The 24270-nt window shown below is 40.5% G+C and overlaps 1 protein-coding gene across 1 annotated transcript in view; it reads left to right on the top strand.

The window, feature by feature from the left end:
- The window catches only part of CUBN (cubilin (intrinsic factor-cobalamin receptor)), a 260495-nt gene that overhangs the window by 106594 nt on the left and 129631 nt on the right, over nt 1-24270 (top strand). Inside the window, exons 29-31 of the mRNA XM_010859974.1 lie at nt 11979-12160; nt 16751-16925; nt 18588-18757. Coding sequence (XP_010858276.1) covers nt 11979-12160; nt 16751-16925; nt 18588-18757 — 527 coding nt within the window. The remainder of the gene's footprint in view (nt 1-11978; nt 12161-16750; nt 16926-18587; nt 18758-24270) is intronic.

Below are 24270 nucleotides of genomic sequence, written 5' to 3'. Positions count from 1 at the left end.
TTGTATCCAACTCTTTGCAACCCCACAGACTGCAGCATGCCAGGCTTCCCTGTCCTTCAATATCTCCTGGAGTTTGCTCAAACTCGTGTGTCCATTGAGTTGATGATACCATCCAACTGTCTCATCCTCTGTCATCCCCTTCTCCTCCTGCTCTCAATCTTTTCCAGCATTTGGTGTCTTTTCCAGAGTCAGCTCTTCACATCAGGTAGCCAAAGTATTGGAGCTTCAGCATCAGTCCTTCCAGTGAATATTCAGGGTTGATTTCCTTTAGGATTGACTGGTTTGATCTTCTTGATGTCCAAGGGACTCTCAAGAGTCTTCTCCAGCACCACAGTTTAAAGGCATCAATTATGTGAAAAGTCCTAAAATATGGGTACATTGAGTTCATGTTTCTCTATGGTATAGTAAGCTGAAACACTTCAGATTCAGGACATCTCAGAGAGTCCAATGGCTATGATGATTTTAATTTTGAATATTAATATGACATGTGGGAATTTAAAAGTCATTTAAAAACTATGGACAGAATTGATTTTTGAGCTTCTTGTATAATCCTTGTATCTATTTTCCAGGTCATTAACTTCATGTTATGATCATATTCTTTCACTCTTTTTTTTTTTTTTCCTGTCCCTACCATTGGAAACTGATTACTTCACATCCATTGCTGTATGGAACACATTTAGACAAAATGGTTATCACAAAATCTGGCAGTGATGAAATCACTGTGGAAGATGAAACTCTAAACAGTCACCCTAAAATCTAGAGTTGGAGTCTCCTAATGTGATACCTAGCCTAAGTTTGTCTCTAGTTTTCTCAACTTTGTGCTGAGTCTGAATGTTTCTGTCCCCTCAAAATTCACGTGTTGAAACCTAACTCTTATGGTGTTAGTATTAGGAGTGGGGCATTTGGGAGGTGATTAGGTCATGAGCATAAAGCCCTCATAGCTGGGATTAGTGAATTTATGAGACAGCCCAGAGAGGCCTCACCCCATCTACCATGTTATGTGTACACCCAGAAGAAGGCCCTCAGCCCACTTCCTAGGGCGACTGTAACAAAATACCACAACTGGGTAGCTTAAAACAACAGAAATGTATTCTTTCACAGTTCTGGAGTCTTGAAGTCCAAAATCAAGGTCAGCCTGGCCATCCCTCTGAAGGCTCTAGAGGAGAAGCCTTCCTTACCGCTTCGAGCTTCTGCTCATTGCTGGGAACCCTTGGCTTTCATTGGCTTGATGACATGTAACTTGAGTCTCTGTTTCCATCTCCTCTATGTCTCTGCGTCCAAATCTCTCACCTCTTAGAAGGGCACCAATTATACTGAATTTCAGCCCCCGTCTAATCCAGCATGACCTCATCTTAACTTTATAACATCTACAAAGACCTTTTTCCCAAAGAAGGTCAGATTCACAGGTTCCTGGGGAACACCATTCAACCCAACACGAGAGCTTCTGCAACTTTGACAACTCTCCCCCTCTCTTGGAGTCTCCGGCTTTTGTCTTCCTTCTAACTTCTTTTTCCTCTGGAGAATTTCCCATTCCTTGGTCTTTGTATTACCTGGTTTCCTTCTCTGATGTCATGTCATGATTGCTCCTCTATGTCGTCATAGAATCAGTGCTAACCCACAAAATCCACCCCCTCCCTGCCGCAAATTGTACTAACAAGTGAGTCAGATGCATTTGGGGGCCCCACTCATGGCTTTGTCTTCAAAGAGGGCTGTTGACCGGATTTTAGTCTTCTCTTTTAGGATGAACACCTATCATTTGCGTTTGTCCTACATCCCAGGACTGTGGCATATACTTTTACACTACTGAGGGATTAACTGATAAAACCAGTCACCTCTCAAGGTTTGCAGCAGAGAAAGTTTTTATTTTAAAATTATAGAAATACTATTAAAATAGAAATAATTCATTTTAATGAAGTATATGAACATCCCCATTTGTTTAAAATTGATTTTTACTGTACTCTGGCTTTTCAGCTTCTTTTTAACACCGATCACTAATTTCTCAGACATTTCCCTCCAAGGTTAGAGGGTGAGTATGTGAAGATGTCCCATTTGGGTCCATTCTCTGTTGCTTTTCGTCCAACATCAGGGAGCTTGGGCCATGCCACACCCAAGCTGGCAGGTCTCCTGGTGCTCTTGGTTTATGGAACATAGTTTCAGGAAAATGCCAAGTTTAAAGAGGTTTGAGCAATTGTAATTGCAGGAAACACAGAATATGCTTTTAAAACTTTGTGCCTCTAATTCCATGTAACCCTTTCTTTGCTGATTTGCTTTTATTAAAACTCTTGTGTTAAAAGCAAAAAATAAAAAGACAACCAAACCACCCCAAACCTTGAGGGTGGGACATACATAGACTATGCTTCTCATTGCCATTGTTCTGGAATTTTATAACTCACTGCTTGTTTTAGATCAAACTTACAAACAAAGAAACCCCAAAACAGCGTTAGCAAAGTTCTTCTATGGAAAAGATTTAAGTTATCTTCACAAGTGAGCAGGTTTAACAACAACTTTTAACTCTTTCTTGTTATGAGTTCCGTTAGATCAGCATGCTTCCTGCTGATAAGGTAAGCGCTTCCTTTCAGCTGATGACTGGGAGTTTGAAGGAAAACAGAATCAAACAGATGATCAGTCACCAGAACTAAAAGCTTTTAAAGATTAATTATAACTGAAAAACATATGATTCTCTTCAGGGTGTTATCTTATTTAACTTCAGCTGATATCTATTCATATTAGTATATTAGGTTTGTTAGATTGGCCTCAAATTAAATGAAAAAGATTCTTACTTTATTATTTTTTTTCTGGTTGCTATGATGATATTTTGCCTTAGTAATGAGGGTGGTGTTGAACATTGTCAATCCAGGGCCTTAGGGATGAAACGCCCAACTAGTCATAATGGAGAGAAGGCAGAGCCTGGGAGTAGCGGGTGGGGGACAGGTTGGGGGTGGCCGGGCAAGGTTGGCCCCAGAGCTGCCAGTACTGTGTGAGTTACATGTTCAGCAGACTTCTTGAGCCTCACTTGGGCGATATGATCATTCTTGCTGACCTCGTAGAGTTGTTATGAATCTCAAATAAGATGATGTGCTCGTGAGAAGCACATGGAGAAACTGTTCACTACCATACAGACGTGAACTATCTTTATTGTAGCTTCATGAATAATTGGCTTCATATATCTTATTGGGTATTCACGGTGACTCTTTAGCTGGTATGGTAGTTCCTCTTCAACTCTAAGTCTTTCTCTAGTCTTATCCCAGGTCTGGATAAACACTGGTTCAGTTGTAATACACAGTATATGTGGGGTGATGATCATATGCAGGACATTTGGCTAAAAACCATACTTTGGTTTTTTCATTAAATCTATGTCACAACCCTATGAGGTTAAATACTAACACTGTTACAGATGAAAACACCAAGGGCTAAAAAGGTTAAATTAGTCATCCGAAGAGTAGCACAGTCAAAGCTGGAAGCTCTTTTGTCTTATGCCACAGCCTATGCTTTACTTGGTATGCTATTATATTTCCAAAAGTTTTGCAAATTGGTATGCAAATTATGCAACTATGAAATCATGTCATCTCCTCCATGAAAATCTTCTCTTACCAGTCGGGTACAAAGAGCCACCATCTCTCTCTTTCTTCTGAATATGTATCCTTCAAATCTCTTGATTCAGCACTCCATTGTCTACTCCTTGGTTTGTATTTTCATCATTTAATTATTTTCTTTATATAGACCCCTGAAATGCTTTCTGAAATCACTATCTTCTGTTTTAGAGGCCTGAAGCCCACTTATAGCAAACTTCATTATTTCCCTACATTTTATTATTCATCCAATGGGACAGACATGACAATGAGGAGGCTCTTGGAGTCTAAACATCACCTCCTATGCTATTTCCTGATAGTTGTTGGCTGATACAGCTTCTTTCATCCCCAGCCTTGTCTATCCTCCATCCCCGCTTTCTACTCTTCCTGTGACCCCCTGGTCACTGACCCACCGTCACAGACATGACTGACAAAGACATGGTTGTTTAAAATGACTGCATCGCTTGCTGAACTGTATTTTTTCCAGCACTTTCATTTGTTTTAGCATTTGCAGGTGTGTCTATCCCACTATTTCCACTCTAACTGAAATGTAAACACCTGAGATTTTTCCAGAAGCCGTGTCGTTTCCATCTCAAAAAGAGGTGATTGGATTTAGAAATATGTTTCTTCTGTGACTCACTCAAGAGAAACTGTATTTTCACAAGAGATTATTAAGTCTAGAATCTCACACCAAGAGAGTACAGCGAGCAAAACAATGTTTCTTCTTCCTGGCCCAAGTAAATTTAACAGGAAAGTAAAATTAGGATACTCATTTTGTGGCAAGATTTTAATATTAGACATCAGCAACCCTGAGAATAACTCCATAGGAAAAGCAAATAAGTAGATTTTTGAATTCCACTTTATTAAAAATAAAACTTGTCTCTACCACACAAAGTGCAGAAATAGTAAATGAGATAAACAGCTTTGCTATTCAGTATAAATAAGATGAGGCAGAAGTAAATCATTTTGCTTTTGATTCATTTCAGCATTTGGAGCATGTTCTTTCTCCTTTAGAATTACACACAATAGGAGTTTTTGGATTGTCTTGCTATTTCCTTTTATTGGTAATGGGACTGTATGTGTTGATATAGGTTCCAAATTACAGTTCTGTCTGTCCCTTTTTCACAGCTAATTAAATGGAAATTGATGTATCAATACAATTCAAAAGACTCACATTATGTATTCTTAAAAAAAACTCTACTATTTACTGTGAATTATAGTTGTTGTTTGTTTTCATTTATAATTTTAAAAGCTCAACTGTTGGTGTGAATTTATTATTTTTCATTTTTTAACCTATAATTATCCAATTCAAAATTCATGTTCTAATGTTTCACTGTGAGCTTAAAGGTGGCTTTAATTTATGAAGCAAATCATCAAATAAATTCATTACACGTTTAATTTGGGGGTTAACAGACATTTTCTTAATTTTGTCATGAATTTGTTTTTCCTTGTCACTTAAAGAACACATAGAAAAAATAGACATTACTCATTTTTTCAGATTTTTAAAAGATATATTTTGACATAATATTTTTTTGCCTGACACCAAGTACAGATTTATTAAAAAATCCTCAAATGTAGGAAAAAGATGTGATACCCAAGTGAGTGAGGCATAACTGGCTAAATGCTGATAAAAGTCTCTCATTTGTGGATTGAAACTAGTATCAAAAGGGAGTTATACCAACACTGTACTGCTGAAACCAGCAAATTCTAAAATACCTTTTCGCAACTCAACATGATGATTTATTTATTCTTATTTATAATGTACCATCAATTAGCTTGTGAAAGATAAAATATAATTCACTTTTTTTCAAATCAAGACCTACTGAAATTACGCTTTGCATACTGGAGGAAAAGCAAAAAGAACTTAATGATTTGCAGGAGGACTCCAGAAAGAATGAAGAGATGGAGCCAAAGCAAAAAGAATACCCAGCTTTGGATGTGACTGGTGATAGAAGCAAGGTCTGATGCTGTAAAGAGCAATATTGCATAGGAACCTGGAATATCAGGTCCATGAATCAAGGCAAATTGGAAGTGGTCAAACAAGAGATGGCAAGAGTGAATGTCGACATTCTAGGAATCAGCGAACTGAAATGGACTGGAATGGGTGAATTTAACTCAGATGACCATTATATCTATTACTGCGGGCAGGAATCCCTCAGAAGAAATGGAGTAGCCATCATGGTCAACAAAAGAGTTCGAAATGCAGTACTTGGATACAATCTCAAAAACGACAGAATGATCTCTTCGTTTCCAAGGCAAACCATTCAATATCACAGTAATCCAAGTCTATGCCCCAACCAGTAATGCTAAAGAAGCTGAAGTTGAACGGTTCTATGAAGCCCTACAAGACCTTTTAGAACTAACACCCAAAAAAGATGTCCTTTTCATTATAGGGGACTGGAATGCAAAAGCAGGAAGTCAAGAAACACCTGGAATAACAGGCAAATTTGGCCTTGGAATACAGAATGAAGCAGGGCAAAGACTGATAGAGTTTTGCCAAGAAAATGCACTGGTCATAACAAACACCCTCTTCCAACAACACAAGAGAAGACTCTATACATGGACATCACCAGATGGTCAACACCGAAATCAGATTGATTATATTCTTTGCAGCCAAAGATGGAGAAGCTCTATACAGTCAGCAAAAACAAGACCAGGAGCTGACTGTGGCTCAGACCATGAACTCCTTATTGCCAAATTCAGACTGAAATTGAAGAAAGTAGGGAAAACCACTAGACCATTCAGGTATGACCTAAATCAAATCCCTTATGATTATACACTGGAAGTGAGAAATAGATTTAAGGGCCTAGATCTGATAGATAGAGTGCCTGATGAACTATGGAATGAGGTTCATGACATTGTACAGGAGACAGGGATCAAGACCATCCCCATGGAAAAGAAATGCAGAAAAGCAGGATGGCTGTCTGGGGAGGCCTTACAAATGGCTGTGAAAAGAAGAGAAGTGAAAAGCAAAGGAGAAAAGGAAAGATATAAACATCTGAATGCAGAGTTCCAAAGAATAGCAAGAAGAGATAAGAAAGCCTTCTTCAGCAATCAATGCAAAGAAATAGAGGAAAACAACAGAATGGGAAAGACTAGAGATCTCTTCAAGAAACTTAGAGATACCAAAGGAACATTTCATGCAAAGATGGGCTCGATAAAGGACAGAAATGGTATGGACCTAACAGAAGCAGAAGATATTAAGAAGAGATGGCAAGAAAACACAGAAGAACTGTACAAAAAAGATCTTCACCACCCAGATAATCACGATGGTGTGATCACTGACCTAGAGCCAGACATCCTGGAATGTGAAGTCAAGTCGGCCTTAGAAAGCATCACTATGAACAAAGCTAGTGGAGGTGATGGAATTCCAGTTGAGCTATTCCAAATCCTGAAAGATGATGCTGTGAAAGTGCTGCACTCAATATGCCAGCAAGTTTGGAAAACTCAGCAGTGGCCACAGGACTGGCAAAGGTCAGTTTTCATTCAAAGGCAATGCCAAAGAATGCTCAAACTACTGAACAAATGCACTCATCTCACACGCTAGTAAAGTAATGCTCAAAATTCTCCAAGCCAGGCTTCAGCAATATGTGAACCGTGAACTTCCAGATGTTCAAGCTGGTTTTAGAAAAGGCAGAGGAACCAGAGATCAAATTGCCAACATCCACTGGATCATGGAAAAAGCAAGAGAGTTCCAGAAAAACATCTATTTCTACTTTCTTGACTATGCCAAAGCCTTTGACTGTGTGGATCACAATAAACTGTGGAAAATTCTGAAAGAGATGGGAATACCAGACCACCTGATCTGCCTCTTGAGAAATTTGTATGCAGGTCAGGAAGCAACAGTTAGAACTGGACATGGAACAACAGACTGGTTCCAAATAGGAAAAGGAGTACGTCAAGGCTGTATATTGTCACCCTGTTTATTTAACTTATATGTAGAGTACATCATGAGAAACACAGGATTGGAAGAAACACAAGCTGGAATCAAGATTGCCGGGAGAAATATCAATAACCTCAGATATGCAGATGACACCACCCTTATGGCAGAAAGTGAAAAGGAACTCAAAAGCCTCTTGATGACAGTGAAAGTGGAGAGTGAAAAAGTTGGCTTAAAGCTCAACATTCATAAAACAATCATGGCATCCAGTCCCATCACTTCATGGGAAATAGATGAGGAAACAGTGGAAACAGTGTTAGACTTTGTTTTTCTGGGCTCCAAAATCACTGCAGATGGTGACTGTAGCCATGAAATTAAAAGACGCTTACTCCTTGGAAGAAAAGTTATGCCCAACCTAGCTAGCATATTCAAAAGCAGAGACATTACTTTGCCAACAAAGGTCTGTCTAGTCAAGGCTATGGTTTTTCCTGTGGTCATGTATGGATGTGAGAGTTGGACTGTGAAGAAGGCTGGGTGCCGAAGAATTGATGCTTTTGAAGTGTGGTGTTGGAGAAGACTCTTGAGAGTCCCTTGGACTCCAAGGAGATCCAACCAGTCCATTCTGGAGGAGATCAGCCCTGGGATTTCTTTGGAAGGAATGATGCTAAAGCTGAAACTCCAGTACTTTGGCCACCTCATGCGAAGAGTTGATTCATTGGAAAAGACTCTGATGCTGGGAGGGATTGGGGGCAAGAGGAGAAGGGGATGACAGAGGATGAGATGGCTGGATGGCATCACCGACTCGATGGACGTGAGTCTGAGTGAACTCTGGGAGTTGGTGATGGACAGGGAGGCCTGGCGTGCTGCGATTCATGGGGTCGCAAAGAGTCAGACACGACTGAGTGACTGATCTGATCTGATCTGATCTGATGTGGTAATGATACTTTTTTAATGTCTACAGATGGATTTTTTTTTTTGAGAAGCATTAAATACACCTGACTGCTTTAACACTTATACTATGGTATATACTCAACAAATACTGATTGAATGAATGGATAAATGAAGGAGAATTGGAAAGTTGTTCGTCTCTTTCAAAATTTAGAACTACAAAGAGGGAGTTAAATTTCTACCATACTTATCAGAATTAGCTTTTTATTTCAATACTTTATAGTTTTTACCATAAAATACCACTGAATTAATTTGCCCTACTTTGCGTTTGGTATGAGCTTTTAAATCAAAGTTGTTACTTTTTGACAGATTAAACTTCAGAGGTAGTGATATTATGTAGGAGAAAAAGAAAGCTGCAAAGAGTTTTCAAGCTCCAACAGTTTCCTTTTCTTCTCCTTACAACCACACAGTATTTTTCCCCAATATGGTATCATTTTGAATAATATTGGAATTTCTCTTTAGGAGACACACACATAAGTGCTATTCATGAGAAAAGAGCATGGCATACCTAAAAATAAAGCCGTGCTTTGTTTTTTGTAAACCTTGTTTATGTTTATTTTAAATCTTAGGGGAAAGTACACTGTGGGTCTCCAGAGCTGTAAGTGGGTAAATAAAGCAAGTACTGTAATTTTTCAAAGCATTGCTGACTGCCAAGAATCTGATATTATCATTCCAGCTTACAGCAACTCATTTAAGAGTATTAATATCCTGTTATTTGCAAAGGAATTCACAAGGAAACCTAAAACAATTGGAAAGACAATGGAAAATATTATATAGACTTTTAGATGAATCAATGATGATTATACAGACTTATAGATGAAAAATAATGAATTAGGTTTCTGATAAACTGAATTAAATAAAAATGCAGATGAGGTAGTCAGGCTTCCATTTCCTTGTTCTTTTTTGTGTTTTGTGACCACAAAGTTATTTTCCTCTGAGGATTTTTTTTCATTGGATTACTTGTTTGGCACAACTGATACCAAGAACCATAGAAGCTGAAAATGGGGTGACAGCCTGGCCTTGCTTACCTATGTTGTCTTTTAGTAAGAGATGATTTCTATGGGCCTCTGTGTTGCTCACCTCCAGGGAGCATCATTGGATAGAATGCTCCGAGACTGCTGCCCCCTGGGGTTGTGCAGTGGTGCTGACCACAAGTACAATCTGTGCTGACTTTGGCTTCAGGAATATTTTCCATGGATGGTTGTAGTAGGAAAAACATTTTCTGATCTTCATGGCATTTATGTTTTTTTAACATTCCCCACAGCCTACAAACAATGTCAGCCCGCCTAATTTTAAATATTTTTTCTGCAGAACTTGAACCAGAAATAAAAGTAGAAACTTGATAAGATAGATACCATCCTGTGCAATGAATTTAAAATCTGAAAGCACAGAGGTTTTTTAAATGGTAGCAGGAAACTGGCCATTCAAGAAGATGGTAGCGTGTTGAGCTGGAATCTAATTTCTTTACACAATTAGGATTCTTCTTGGAATTCTCAGCTCTTCTCAGTTAAGTGGAGATTCAGTATGGAGACTATTTCTTTTGAACTTTCAAAACACTTTTTTCCAACTCCCAGTACAGACAAATTTGCATAAGATGGGTAGTAGACAAGCCCTCAGGTTTAGTGCCTTATATTTTAAGCCAATTAAAGTGCAAAATGCACATGCATTCACAATGGAATGAGGAGTCATTGTCATTTTTAAACATGAAAAGCCTGAATTTCAGAAAGGAAAGGTGCTTGGAAGAATTTGCCAGCTAATTAATATTAAAAATAGAAAACAAAGGTACGTTAATAGAGAAATAATGTTTTTTTAATCACCAAAAATTACTACTGGGAAACAAGACAATTTATCTTTTTTTTAAATTTTATCTTTATTTTGTTCTAATTTTGTCTTTAAAATTTGAGTCTTCCTCAAGTTTTACTTCTGTGATTTTTCCTCTCCCTGTCCATTCTGAAATCTGAATTCTTACCAACATTGTTAGTCTGTAGAGTGTAGTATTATAATTAAGTACACTGGCATTGTGAATTGTGTGGATTGGTTGATAATGGGAGATTCTGTACATGGGTGACTCCCTCTCTCACAACCAGGGTTCCTTGGACAAACCACTTGACTTGAGCTTGTACTGATTTGAACATTTGAGAAATGAAGATAATCATAATATTTGCTTCGTGTGGTTCTTATGAGCAATAAGATAGGAAATATCTGTAAAGTGCATCTGAACACTCATAAGCAGTGCAGTATTTATTGTGTACCACATGTTGTAGCGTTTTGATTTTTTTGTTATAATGATTCATGTTAATTACTCTCTAAGGCGTGATATATAAGCATTCATAAAACATATGCTAGCGTCTTTTTCCACACTTGAGTTTTCTATATCAGGTTTTCCATTTCCCAGGGTCAGGACCTATATCATTTTTGGTATTGTTTTTAGTAGACTTTATTTTTTAGAAGAGTTTTAGTTTCACAGCCAAACTGAATGGGAGGTAGAGTTCCCATGTACCCCTGCCTCTATCCATGAGCAGAATCTCCCGTTATCAACATTCCCCACTAGAATGGGACATTTGTTATTACTTATAAACCTTTATTGACAAAGTCCATAGTTTACAATAGGTTCATTCCTGCTGTTGTACATTCTATAGGTTTTGACAAGTTTCTGACATATGTCCACCATTCTGGTATCGTACAGAGTAGTGTCACCTCCCCAAAACTCTTCTGCACTCTCTCTCTCTCTCCTTCCCCTCCAGTCCCTGCAAACCACGTCATTTATTGTCTCCATAGTTTTGCCTTTTCCAGAATGCCGTCATACCATCAAAATGATGCAATACATAGCTTTTCCAGTCTTTCACTTCTTAATACACATAGACATTTCCCCCATGCTTTGTGATGGCTTGATAGTCCATTTGTGGTTAGTGTTGCAAAATAGCCCATGTCTAGGAGGACTACAGGTTATTTACCTAATGCAGCTGCTGAAGGACACCTTGACTGCTTCCAAGTTATAGCAATTAAGAATAAGGATGCTATGAACATCTATGTGAAGGCTTTTTGTAGACTTATATATATATATATTTTATTTACTAGAGTCTCTCATACAAAGGTAAGGATTTTTAACACTTAGCATTCCACATCTTAGGTCCGAAAGAACTTAAACATAATGTATTAGATACAAGCAAACTGAAGATCAAGTGACCTAGTATTGATTGTTTACAATCAATACAATGTACCTCCTACTGGGAGGATTCTTTTCTCTTACTGGGAAACTGTCACCTAAATATAATGAAGAAAATCTATTAGAATGACATTTTGAAAATATTACCAAAGATTTGACATGGTGAGCATAAGGACTGAGAATTATTGCACCAAGTGATATAATCAATTTTTTAAAACTAATAATAATAAAAAATAGAAGCTGTAGCCATGATATTTTTCTCATTGTTTTATAACTGCTCATTATAATTTTATTATGATTTTTTCCCATAAATTAGGCATTGTGCATTTTCAGTTATGTTTTATATAGTTGGATTTTTGGATTTTTTCCAGTGGCTGATGCCCTCTGAACTGACTGAGTCTTGTGGTTTTCACAGGTTGTGGTGGAGAGCTGTCTGGGGACACGGGCTCCTTCAGTAGCCCCGGGTACCCTAACAGGTACCCCGCCAACAAGGAGTGTATCTGGTACATTCATACAGCCCCTGGGAGTAGCATTCAGCTCACCATCCACGACTTTGATGTGGAGTATCATGCAAGATGCAACTTCGATGTTCTGGAGGTAGGAATTCAGATTGTTTTTTAGCACGTTACAGGATTTGGGGTAGAACCAGAAATCACTCTGCAAAAATCCCCAAATTCTTTCCAGTGGCCAACAGTGTTCTCTTCTGGATGTTGGGGGGCAGGTAATGTGACTGGGAGGTGGTGCCAGGAAACGGAAAGGAGGGAACCAGGGAACCGGGTGAGGGGAACTGAGGAGGGTGAGCCAAGGAGGGGAGCTGCTGTTGTTGGCAACGTGGGCTTAATCCTGCTATGACCTTCCGAGGTCCCATGAGGTCTGTTCCTCAGAATCACCCTTCTCAGGACACAGGCTGAGGCATTGGTCCCCCATCTCCCATTCGCACTGATGGAGGGTGGCACTTGGGATTATCAGAACCACATACTTCCAGTCTGAGAAAGCTCCCTTGGGAAGGCAGTGGCTGGCAGAGCGTGGAGAAGAGGCGAGTGCTTGGTGGATGGAGGGGAGCAGGACAGTGAGCCGAGGAAGTGCCTGCAACTGCTCCAACCCTGCTACCAGCACTGTATCACAGATAATGAAGATGGCCTTTGAGGATCAATTATAACCAGCTGTTCGCTGCAGGAATCTAGTCATCAGATAATGTCCAAGTACACAGGAAATTCCTGTCACCTCAACCGTAGGGACTGCATCACGACAAGGTTTAGTATCTGGTAGAACTCAAAACTCCATGAAGGCTGTGTGTCTGTTTTTGTTTTGTTTCTCTGCTATACCCTGGGGCCATAGAGCACTTGGCAGATAGTAAACACCTGATGTCTATTTGTGGGATAAATGAAAATCTCCAAGCTTCTGACTGCCATGCAGTGATAATGTACATTTATTGTGATTGCAAAGGGAATCCAACCTCCATTTTCCCACTTGAACGTTAACTAATCCTGGGAGGTAAGAGGGGAATTCTGTCCCCCTTTTACTGCTGTCAAAACAGAGGGTCAAAAAGGTCAAAAAGGATTTTTCCACAACCTTAAGGACAGCGAGTGGAAGAGCTAAGAACTGAACCTACCCACCACTGCACAGTCCACATCAGCCAGTGTCAAAAGACAGAGGTGGGCAAGACACTGAAATGAGCGTGTGTTTATAGGACTTCACAGGAAACTTTAACACTTGAAAACCTTAATTACAAACCGAGTTGTCTTCTTGAAAAGACATGGGGTTCTCAAATCATGCCTTCCCTGAGTGGGCTCAGAGTCAGCAGGAATGGCACTTAGCAGCTCAAGTCTGTGCAGAGGAGGCCGATGCTGCAGAAAGTGACAGAACAAGGGCATCCTTGGGTTCAGCCCAGACCCTCGTCTTCATGTAAGTCCTGCTGCCCAGTCACAACTCTATCTCAGAAGAGGACCGGGTTCTGTGGCGGAGAGAGCAAAGTGGCTCCCGAAATTGATGAAATTCAGCACTCAGAGTGTGAAGTAGAAATAAGGCTCCATGTGGAAGGTTGAAATGCTCCCTCCTGCTGACAAGAATCCTCAGTTGCAGGAACTCTCTTAACTGATACAAAGGGCTGGCTGCGGGGTTTTCCGCAGTAATGTGAAATGTTCCTCACCCTTCATTTTCATATTCCAAAGCCCATGTGATTGCTGCCCACTTGGCAGAATGTAAATGGGTTCATTGTGCTTTGGTTTGGTCACACCCAGTACATGAGAAGGCAAAGGGCAGACCTGATCCCTGCGAGCAGCCTCAGGGGACAGAGCGACAAACAAGGCCCCTGGGCAGCAGTGTTCAAGCAAGATTCCCACAGAAAACTGGAAGAAGAGGCTGCAGTTTGCTGGGGACTTAGTTTTATCCAGACAAGGTGGTTTCACGTGTTCCATCAAACCAGGATTTGAGGGTATACTTTGAAGCCCTTAAATATTTGGGAAAATTTTTTTAAGACTAAAGTGAGTAACTCTTGCTGTAACACTAAAGTGAGTAACTGACTTGCTCTCCTAAACCTTGTTTGACATCTCTGCAGATGCTCAAGAAAGTGCTGTCATCAATCTGGGTTAATTTCTGGAAAAAAAAAAGAAAGAATTTTTTCCATCCCTCAGCACATGGATGCTGATAACATGTTAGCAACAGGTTTCATTTTACCCCTGGCGGGTGTGTGGCATGAAAACACCGCCGGCTTTCTCCACCCATCTGCCCTCCCTCACATCCTCCTCTCTTGTTCTGAGCATAACCCAGTGGGTCTTGCTGTCACCAGGTATGGGCTTACTTGGGTTTCCCCTGATTTAACCAGAGCCGATGGATTTTTCTCTCAAAAACCAGTGTCCAAAGAGCGGCCAGTTGCATTAAGCAGCAGCCCTTTGGTTACTCATAACTCTGGAATGCTGACTTGATTGTAACAATAAATGGAGCTAACAGAGCAGAAAGAAATGTTCAAAACAGATTAAAACCGTAGGCTTTGAAATGCTTTCTATCCTGAGCATTGGCTAAAAACACATGTTTTAATCTCTGATCATCAGGCCAATTCTTTTCCCCACAACGTTGAGTCACACGCTGCAATCCAGCGGACCACACCCTGACATTCTTTCCATCTTTTTCCTCTTTTGAAGAGTCATGTGCTAACCATTGGTTTTATTCGTGGAAGTGAAAAGTACCGTTCTTTTGTTTCGATTAGAGAAACACTGGCCAATTCCACTTCAGTCTCTGAGAAAGGAGCCTAAAGGGGCACAGTGCAGAAAAGGAAAGCCACCCCTCAGTGCAAAAAAAAACCCCAGACAATCGCTGGTTTTTCCTCCACTGTCTTTGTGAGCCTGACCCAGTAAGAGGGGAAGCGCAGAACGAAAGCGGCAGTGCTCACCCTTCTGGAGGCTTCTAGGCCCAGCCGACTCATTCCTGTTATGTTTGTGATCTCAAGGGGACCCTGAGCAGGGAAAGCAGAATATTTTGCTGACGTGCAAGTTTTCTTTGTTAGAACTAAACCCTTACACTCAGTGCGCTGTCCAAATATGTGCTGCTTGTGGGGCCAACAACTGGAAGCTCAGGCTGTGGGTTTCAGGCTCTGAGCTCTGCGCCCTGGGCCAGGGAGCAGGGGACTCTCAAGGATGCTAAACCAGCAGCAGTGTGGTTTCTGCCCTTTGCCTGTGTGTACGTGTAAAGGGCCACACAGGCCTCTTCCTCCAGACCCCCTCCGATGGGACTGAGGGGGTCGGGCAAACAGCGCTCCTCCTGAGGAAAACCAGCACCAAGCAGCCTGCTCGCTTCATTCCTCTGCAATTACAGCTCTTGTGCTCAGCCCTCCTGAAACAGCGGCCTCATTCATTTTGGCCTGTCCCGCATGGCTGGGGGGAATTAATCAGACAAAGAAATCATTATGGATTCAAATCACACGCTCCTCACCGAAAGTAGGCTGCTTGTTCTCTCCTCTGGAGAACACTCGAGTGATGCCCGCGTCAGTCAGCAGCCGCCCTGGGGTGGGCAGGGGCATGGACCTGAGGATGGGGAGAAACTCAGGGTGGGAGAGCCACGCAGATGCAGGGGGTGAGGGGGCGGGGAGGGCATGGAACCACGCTTTTCCAATTCTAACCTGAGTCTAGATTTAAATGGATGTTCTCGTGAAGGAGAGGGAAGGGCCCAGATACCAGCATGCCTGAAAACTGTCAGCAAAAAATTGGTCATTCTTCTACACATTCAAGTTTGGCAAGACTGAAAGTAGGGTCTCTGCATCTTTGTGTGATTCTTGTCTTCTTCATCTGCATACCCCAGCCCCCCACACACTGATTATCCAAGGGGCCCTTGAGAAGCCTGTGTGAGAGGCAGCCTGGGCCCTCGTCTCCCCCTCTACTGGGCGGGGCTACACATCCTGCAAGATACTGGACATGCAGCCCAGAGGACACATGGGGGAGTAATGTGTCACTGGGGTATCAGGTCCAGTGAGACAAATAGTTGCAAGTTGGAGGAGCTGAGGAGGTCTGAGGACAAGTGAGAATGACATAGTGGGGCAGAGACCTGGTGATTGCTGAGCAGAAAGTGAATATTCTTCATCTTGCTCCTGGGAGTGGCCAGGCTCTGGGAGGAAATACAGAGAGGTCTGTAGGACTCCCTCCTGAGGACACCACAGAACACCCTGATAGAGGTTACATTTTCAGTCTCTCTGAAGGAGCAAAAGTTTCATATTAAATCCTAATCTGAAATATTCAGATTGGAAACAGAAAATCCTAAAAATGTAGCAGGGTGATCAATAGTCTTCAATGAACAAACAAAATGGCTTTGTGCTCAGACTATTCCCATGTGCCCAGAAGAATTAGCAAATCAGACGTGATGCTGGACTATCTGCAGTGCCTCTGCCAAAGAAAGCAGGAAATCCTATGCAGACTGGAAAAATTGAAGAGGCGCGATAAGAAGGTTCTGGAGTTATCTCCTCAGTTCAGCTCTACAGTTCTGTCTGATGGAACAAGCCAGCATTTTGTGGGTGGTTGAACCTGGGTGTTCCAAGGGCAGAGGGAATGCCTTTGAAAATCTAACTCAAGTTTATAGCTCCTGCCCACCCAGGGTGGCTGAGATTTCACTCTCTACTAATAATATTATAGAATCCAAAGGCTAGTGGTTATAATTGCTTACATATCTCTCTCAAGTTCTTTCTTCTCCATCCCATCGTAGATCTATGGAGGTCCTGATTTCCACTCACCCAGGATAGCCCAGCTGTGTGTGCAAAGATCATCTGAGAATCCCATGCAGGTCTCCAGCACTGGAAATGAGCTGGCCATCCGGTTTAAGACTGACAGTTCCATAAATGGGAGAGGCTTCAATGTCTCATGGAGAGCAGTCCCTGGAGGTGGGTGAACCAAGGAGGTATCACTAAATTCTTCAGTTGAACCTTTATTTAAAATTTCATGACATATTTAGAGAGTGCTATGAAGGCTACATCCTCTATTACTACTCTGACTTCCCTAATAGGGAGCATTGCTTTGGAATATACATTTCCCTAAAAAACACGATGGAGTTTAACTTCCAAAGAGTCACCTCGTGTGTGAAAACCAGCCAATGCAAGTATGCACTTCCATGGTAAAAGCAGAAGCAGGATGGTTGGTTAGACTCACTTGATCCCTGCGGGATTTCTGCTTGTTTACCAGCCACAATTTGGGCATTAGTAAAGTGATAAATTACTTTATGCCATGTGTGTGGATGCTTATTAAATACCCAAACTATAAATGTGAAATTTGCCAATTCCTAGGAATTATTACCTTTTGTTATATAGTGACTTTCTGCCCAAGATCTTAGGCTGTCTAAATAAATGGTTGCAGATTTTTAAACATAAAGTATTAATGCACAACTCTGAGCAGATGTTAATTGATACAACTACTAATTAAAGCAATGTTTACTGAACGCTTGCTCTGTGTCAGGCACTTTTCTAACTATTCCACAAAGACTGTCTTGTTTAATCTTCACAACCACCCACTAAAGGAAGTTCATTTCTTATCCTCATCTTACTAATGAGGAAATTGAAGCTTAGAGAAGTTAGTGGCCTGTCCAAAATCACACAGCTAAAAAATGTAAAAGCAAAGATATGACTCCAGGCTGCCTTATGGTCCCGCTTCTGCAGGTCAAAGGTAATACAGTAAGTTTATTAGGTCTTTCCTAAAGTTAATGATTCATGAATTTAATAAAAAATTATATTTACATAGTGTTTAGATTACCCCAAAATGATTCTCAGTTTTCAGAAAACAGCACTGAATTTTCCCTTTCTAGTTTATATTGTCATAAATCTGAGAAATGGTGGGTCACAGAATTAGACATTGATAGGTATTTGATTACATCATAGGAATTAAAAAACTTAATGGCTGTGCAAAGTCCAGAGTATCAAATTTTTAAAATTAGATGTTAAATTATTTGTAAAATTGTATACTGTTGAATTGGGCTTACCTGGTAGCTCAGATGGTAAAGAATCTCCCTGCAATGCAGGAGACCCAGTTCAATCTCTGGGTCAGGGAGACACCCTGAGAAGAGAATGGCTACCCACTCTAGTGTTCTTGTCTGGAGAATTCCATGGACAGAGGAGCCTAGAAGACTACAGTTCATGGTGTAGCAAAGAGTCGGACATGACTGAACAACTAACACTCATACTTCACACTACTGAATTATCAAAATTCTTAGAACCAGATGTGTTATTCTTAAAGTATGTTATACTTTCAGAAAACAATGAAGAGGCATTTCATGGCTTTATGAAGACTTGATTTTATTTGCATTATTTTTCAATATTTTGAAAATAATGTGTGGCATCAGTATTTAAAGTATTTGAAGTCTTAGACACCCTTCTTTGTTTTGTTGGAATGCATAAATTAATAGTGAGTATTTAGCTCTTCAGAATGTTTACCAAAGACCACATTAAAATGGTGGTCAAACAAAGTAGCATATTCTTCTCTGCTCCCAGATAATGGTGAAAAGTTTTGTGCATCAGAGATTCCTCTTATTATTGCATTGGGTCTTTTATCCACAGGTTGTGGTGGCATTTTCCAGGCTCCCAGTGGAGAGATCCATTCTCCAAATTACCCCAGTCCTTATAGGAGCAACACTGAATGTACTTGGGTCATTCAAGTGGAAAAACATCACCGTGTTCTCTTGAACTTCACTGACTTTGACCTTGAACCTCAGGACTCTTGTGTTTTGGTAAGTGACACAAATCTCAAGCATTGTCTCTGGTCAAACCTCTGTCAAAACATTGCCATGTCAAAACAGAGCACGTTTAGTGGATGTGTTGGCTAGGGATGTTTTCAATGTCAAATCATAGGAAACTCAACTAATTAGCAACTTAAAATACAAGCACATTTATTTCTTACCTAAACACAAACTGCAAAGCATCGGACACGACTGAGCGACTGAACTGAACTGAAACACAAACCAGGAGGTTTGTTTAACAACCCAGTCTCTTAGTGAAATGACTTTTCATTTTGTGTTTGTTATCTCTTGGTCCAAAACTGGCTGCGGCAGTTCCAAATACCCTGAGTTCAAATCTGAAGGAGAAGGAATAGTGTTAGTTGTTTCCATCTTTTTTTTTTTTTCAAGCAAGCAAAATTTTTACAGAAGCCCCCTTACAGATAATTGGCCAGAATTGGCTGCAAGAAAGATTAGGAAAGTGTAGTGGATTACGATAGTGAATTGATCAGAGCCACTTTCAGTCAATTATTATTAACTCTCTGAGGGTTCTCTCAAGGTTTCACTTTTCTTGAGCTCAGGATATCTTGATCTGCTGCTTGAACAAATCAGTTCGGGAACAGACTAGATGGTGAGATAGAGCAGAGGAGAAGCGCTATGGCTGTTAGGTGGTTAAAAAACTTTCCATCACTGTCAACAACTTTAATACATTTTCACCTGAAACTAACACCTAATGTGAGAGGGAATTAGGTTGTATTTTGAAACTTTATTTTCTTTACAAAAGATTTTCCATCTTTTATTTGTATTTAGAAAAATTTCCTTCAAATATAAACCAGATCCGCTTGGCTAATGGATCTTTCTGTTTTAGTTTCCTGGCAGTTTCTTATACAAATTCCAACTTGCTAGCTTTCAAATTTAACTCAGGAAAATTCAAAAGTTGTTTCATAACTTTCAAAGTAGTCCAGTCTAATGGAATGGTTTCGAGAATTATTTTACAAGATTAAATCATTAATCTACTTCAAAGTTCAATTGATTTATGGCTATGTATTAACCTTTTAACATGTGTCTTCAGAGTCTAAATTGGCAAAGCCTTATACGAACTTAAGGTGTAGGGCATCCACTTTCCATAATGGTAACTCTCCTGAAAAGGACAATTTTAAAAATTTGAATGCTGTTTTACAGTGTTTTCCTAATGCAACAGGAACTCACAAGGGTAGTGTGAAGTTTCTGAGTTAGTATCTGATAGAGATATGAGCCTGGTATTTGAGACTGCTTTTGCCTCTGGGCACTTGCCAATCCAGAAGGAGTTAGCAGCATTTCTGAGAACTTTTCAGGGCAAAGGGGAACAAGACTTGTGTCCAGGATCTGAATGGGGTAAGAGTACTGATTAAACATCCTGAATCGTAGATAGAATGGAAGTAAAATGGCCTTCACAAAGACCACATCCCAGCTTCCAGTCACCTGAGTGGCCCCCAAATCTGAAGCCATAGGATGAGAGCAACTTTGCGTTACGAATGCATCCAGGCCTTGAACATCTGACCAAAGCATTTTAAACTCTGCTTCAAAGGGAGATAAAAATCATTCCAGACTTCATTTCTACCAGTAATTTTCATATGCAACAGCAAGCAAATTATCAAAGATATTCATATACGTGAGGGATGATGTACTATAAATGAGATACAACATGAATAACAGACAACGGAAATAAACACACTGATATGCCAGGTGCTAAAATTATCAGGCACACAGCTTACTAAGCAACTATGCTTACTAAGGTTATGGAGAAAAAAGTCAAACTTAAACCTTCTGACAAAGACTGCAAATCGTAAACAGTAACATTGCAAATTGAAAAATACTGAAAATTGAAAAAGTGGATAAATGCAAAAGCTGAAATTAAGATCTCAGTGGAAGGATTTGGGGTTTTTTTTGTTTGTTTGTTTGTTTTATGTTAGACAAATTAGAGATGAAGAGAGAACAAGTGATAGCAGAAGAATCTACCCAGAAAAAATATATATATAAGCAAAGGATGAAAAATACAGAACAGAGGTTAAGATATATATATGATACATATAAAAGATGTAACATACATTGATAAATGGAGTAGTAGCAATATTTGAAGAACTAATGACTAAGGCTTTTCTAAAACTAATGAAAGACATCCGTTTATAAAACCAAGAATGCCAAGGAACCCAACAGCCAAGCAAGATACATAGAAAGACATACTTATCTAAAAAAACTTAAAGATTTTAATCTAAAAGATCAAGAAAAAAAGATTTCAATCAGCCAGGGGAATTGGTGAGTGGGGGAACAAAGTATCTTTTAGGAAGTGGCAGACTGAATGCTGACTTTTCAGCAGTGATGATTGAAAGGGAAAAAGAGATGGTATTTTAAATTTGGAGCAATAAAATAACTACCAACCAGGAACTCTGTACTCTCTTAAAATAACCATTAAATATGAAGGCGGTGAAACAATGCATTGAAACAGTAGAGGTGCCTTCAAGAGAAGTTTGAATGGACCAGAGACATCTTGTCTACCTTACAGTTGTGCCTCTGGTGGGTACTTCTCCATCTCTTTCTCCCTCCTGCAGTCTATTTGGTTCTAGGTACAGTTTCTTCTCTCTGGTAAAGTCCATAATACATACAATTCAATAAACAAATGTATGTGAAGAAAATAAAGCCTAGGTCAAAGGCACACCCAGCATGGTGGCCCCGTTTCCCCTTCTGTGGCCGTGAGTAGGATTTTCCACCTATTTATTACATAATATATAAATACACAGACTGGGTTTTCTAGTAACCGTGACTGTATCTCAGCATGCAGCTGGGCTTGACTTCATAAAATGTAGTGAGAGGAAACAAAAATGAGGATGTAAAACCTCAAATATGATCTGGTCTTTAGGCATGAAGATAAGAAAATGAATCCTCATACTGCTCCTGGGAGGAGTCCAGTCTGGCAGATGTGCTAAAATACAAAATGTAATAGTCCACACAGGTTGTCAGGATCAGGGCATTCTGTGTGAAGTAGCTGGGGTCTCCCAGCCAGTAGGGGGATGGAGTATCAGAAGCAGATGCTGATAAGCCCTTGAGCCATACTTGGATGTAAAAAGTGAACTGCACCGGCAGTGTGGGACACCATAGCGCCATGGTTAAGAACTTAGCTCTCCCTGGTGCTGAGCCTGGATTTTGCCACTTTTAGCTGTGACGTCCGGGAGAAAGCTAGTCTTTGAGCTTCAATTTCCTTAATCTGCAATGGGGGCAGTATGAGTAACCATGTCAGATTTGTTGTTGGGATATTTAAGATCATATAGGTGATCTGCTTGTCACACAGCAAGCCCTCCCCCCAGGGCTTCCCTGGTGGCTCATTGGTGAAGAATCCATCTGCCAATGCAGGAGACATGGGTTTGATCCCTGGTCTGGGAAGATCCCACATACCACAGAGCAGTTAAGCCTGTGCATAACAACTATTGAGCCTATGCTCTAGAGCCCAGGAGCTGGCACTAACACAGAAGTGGATGGAATCCTATAGAGGAGTATTTTTTAAAGAAGAAGGGATCAAGTAAACCGTTGGCCCTAAACTACCATTTAGGAGGAAGATGGGCTTCCCTGTGGCTCAGAGGTAAAGAACCTGGCTGCAATGCAGGAGACACAGGAGACATGAGTTTGATCCCTGGGTTGAGATGATCCCCTGGAGAAGGAAATGGCAACCCACTCCAGTACTCTTGCCTGGAAAATTCATGGACAGAGGAGCCTGAAGGGCTACAGTCCATAGTGTCACAAAAGTGTCAGACATGACTTAGCAAGTAAACGACAACGGGGAGAAACAGAAGACAAGGACACTGAGCATTACCCAAAAAGACGGGAGGAGAAGCAGAAGAGAGTGGTAGCACAGGAACTAAAAGTGAAGTCAGTTTTCAAGAGTGGGTGGGCAAAGGGACCAAGTCCAGCAGAGGTCAACCAGGATGAGGCTGAAAGGAAGCCCCTGGATTCAGTCTTTGATGACCTTGTAAGGAGCAGGACTGGTGTAGGTGGTGTTGGAAAACTCCAGATTACAGTGGGTTTAGAGATACAGGAGCTTCTTAGCTTTTGCTCAGAACAGTGGACATGAATGGTAGAGAAGGATAAAGGGTAATAGCCTATGGGAGGCAGGACCCATGGAAAGTTGTTATTATTTTTAGTTGTGAAGGAGCTTAAGCATACCTGGACTGCAGGGTGCTGGTCACAAAAGAGCAGCTGAGTATAAGAAGTAAATGGAGGAATTGATGAAGTCAGTTACCAGGGCAGAGACCTTAGGAAGGACCTGACTGGTTCCGTAAATTTCATATTTTCAGAATGAGAAATTTGAACCTGTGGCCAACTGTAAGATTTCTTTTCAGATTGGCAAATTTATTTATATTTAAAATTGTATAAATCATACACAAGCTAAGTCATTTTTGTTTATCCAATTTGTAATTCACTTCCACAAAAAGAGGGCTTCCCTGGTGGCTCATATGGTAAAGAATCTGCCTTCAATGCAGGAGACCGGGGTTCGATCGCTGGGTTGAGAAGATTCTCTGGAGAAGGGCATGGCAACCCACCCTAGTATTCTTGCCTGGAAAATTCCATGGACAGAGGAGCCTGGCTGGCTAGTTCATGGGGTCACAAAGAGTTGGACACGACTGAGTGACTAACACTACCAAAAGATAAAGAAATGTGAAAAAGGACTATTCAGATAAGTTGGGGTAGAGCTCTGCTGGGTAGAGTTGTCAAGTGGACCCAATTATGGGAGTAAGAGGTTTGGACACGGCAGGCAATGTACTGGAAAGGCTGGGAGCTTGGCTTCAAGTATTACTGAGCTGTCCAGGGGTTCATGAAGGCAGGCATTGAGGCACCAGCCATCGCTCTTTATAGCTAGATGGACACTGGATGTGAAATGTCCCTAAAAGTCCAATATCTTACATAATATCTCTGTAGTCTAAGTTCATACAAAGCTAGTCATTCATTGTGGATACAGTCAAGTTAATATCTTAGTTCTGCTACTTAGAGTCATTAGCAAAGAGAAAAATATTCAACTGCCAATGATGTTGCCAGATAATGTTTGTGTTCATGGATTTTTAATAGATCTCAAGTGTATTATTCAATACCAAAGTAAATTATGCTTGAATGGGGCCAGCCATCAGGCTTTTAAACTTTCTTTAACAATTTGGATTGTCAGAAGTGGAAATATCCTTTGTAACAGTCATTGTGTTTATTGAATACATAGAATGTTAAGATTAAAAGAGGAGAGGTTAGAGATAATTTACTGTCATCTGCTTATTTGAAAAATAAGAAAATTTTGGTGCAAACAGGTCAGGATTAAGACCAGGTAGAAATTAATATCTGGAGAAGGCAATGGCACCCCACTCCAGTATCTTGCCTGGAAAATTCCATGGACGGAGGAGCCTGGTGGGCTGCAGTCCATGGGGTTGCTAAGAGTCGGACATGACTGAGTGACTTCACTTTGACTTTTCACTTTCATGCATTGGAGAAGGAAATGGCAACCCACTCCAGCGTTC

The sequence above is a fragment of the Bison bison genome, unplaced genomic scaffold, assembly GCF_000754665.1.
Source record: "Bison bison bison isolate TAMUID 2011002044 unplaced genomic scaffold, Bison_UMD1.0 scf7180017864461, whole genome shotgun sequence".
Classification (NCBI taxonomy): domain Eukaryota; kingdom Metazoa; phylum Chordata; class Mammalia; order Artiodactyla; family Bovidae; genus Bison; species Bison bison.
Note: the sequence above shows the minus strand (reverse complement) of the source record. Positions and strands in the feature narration are given on the sequence as shown.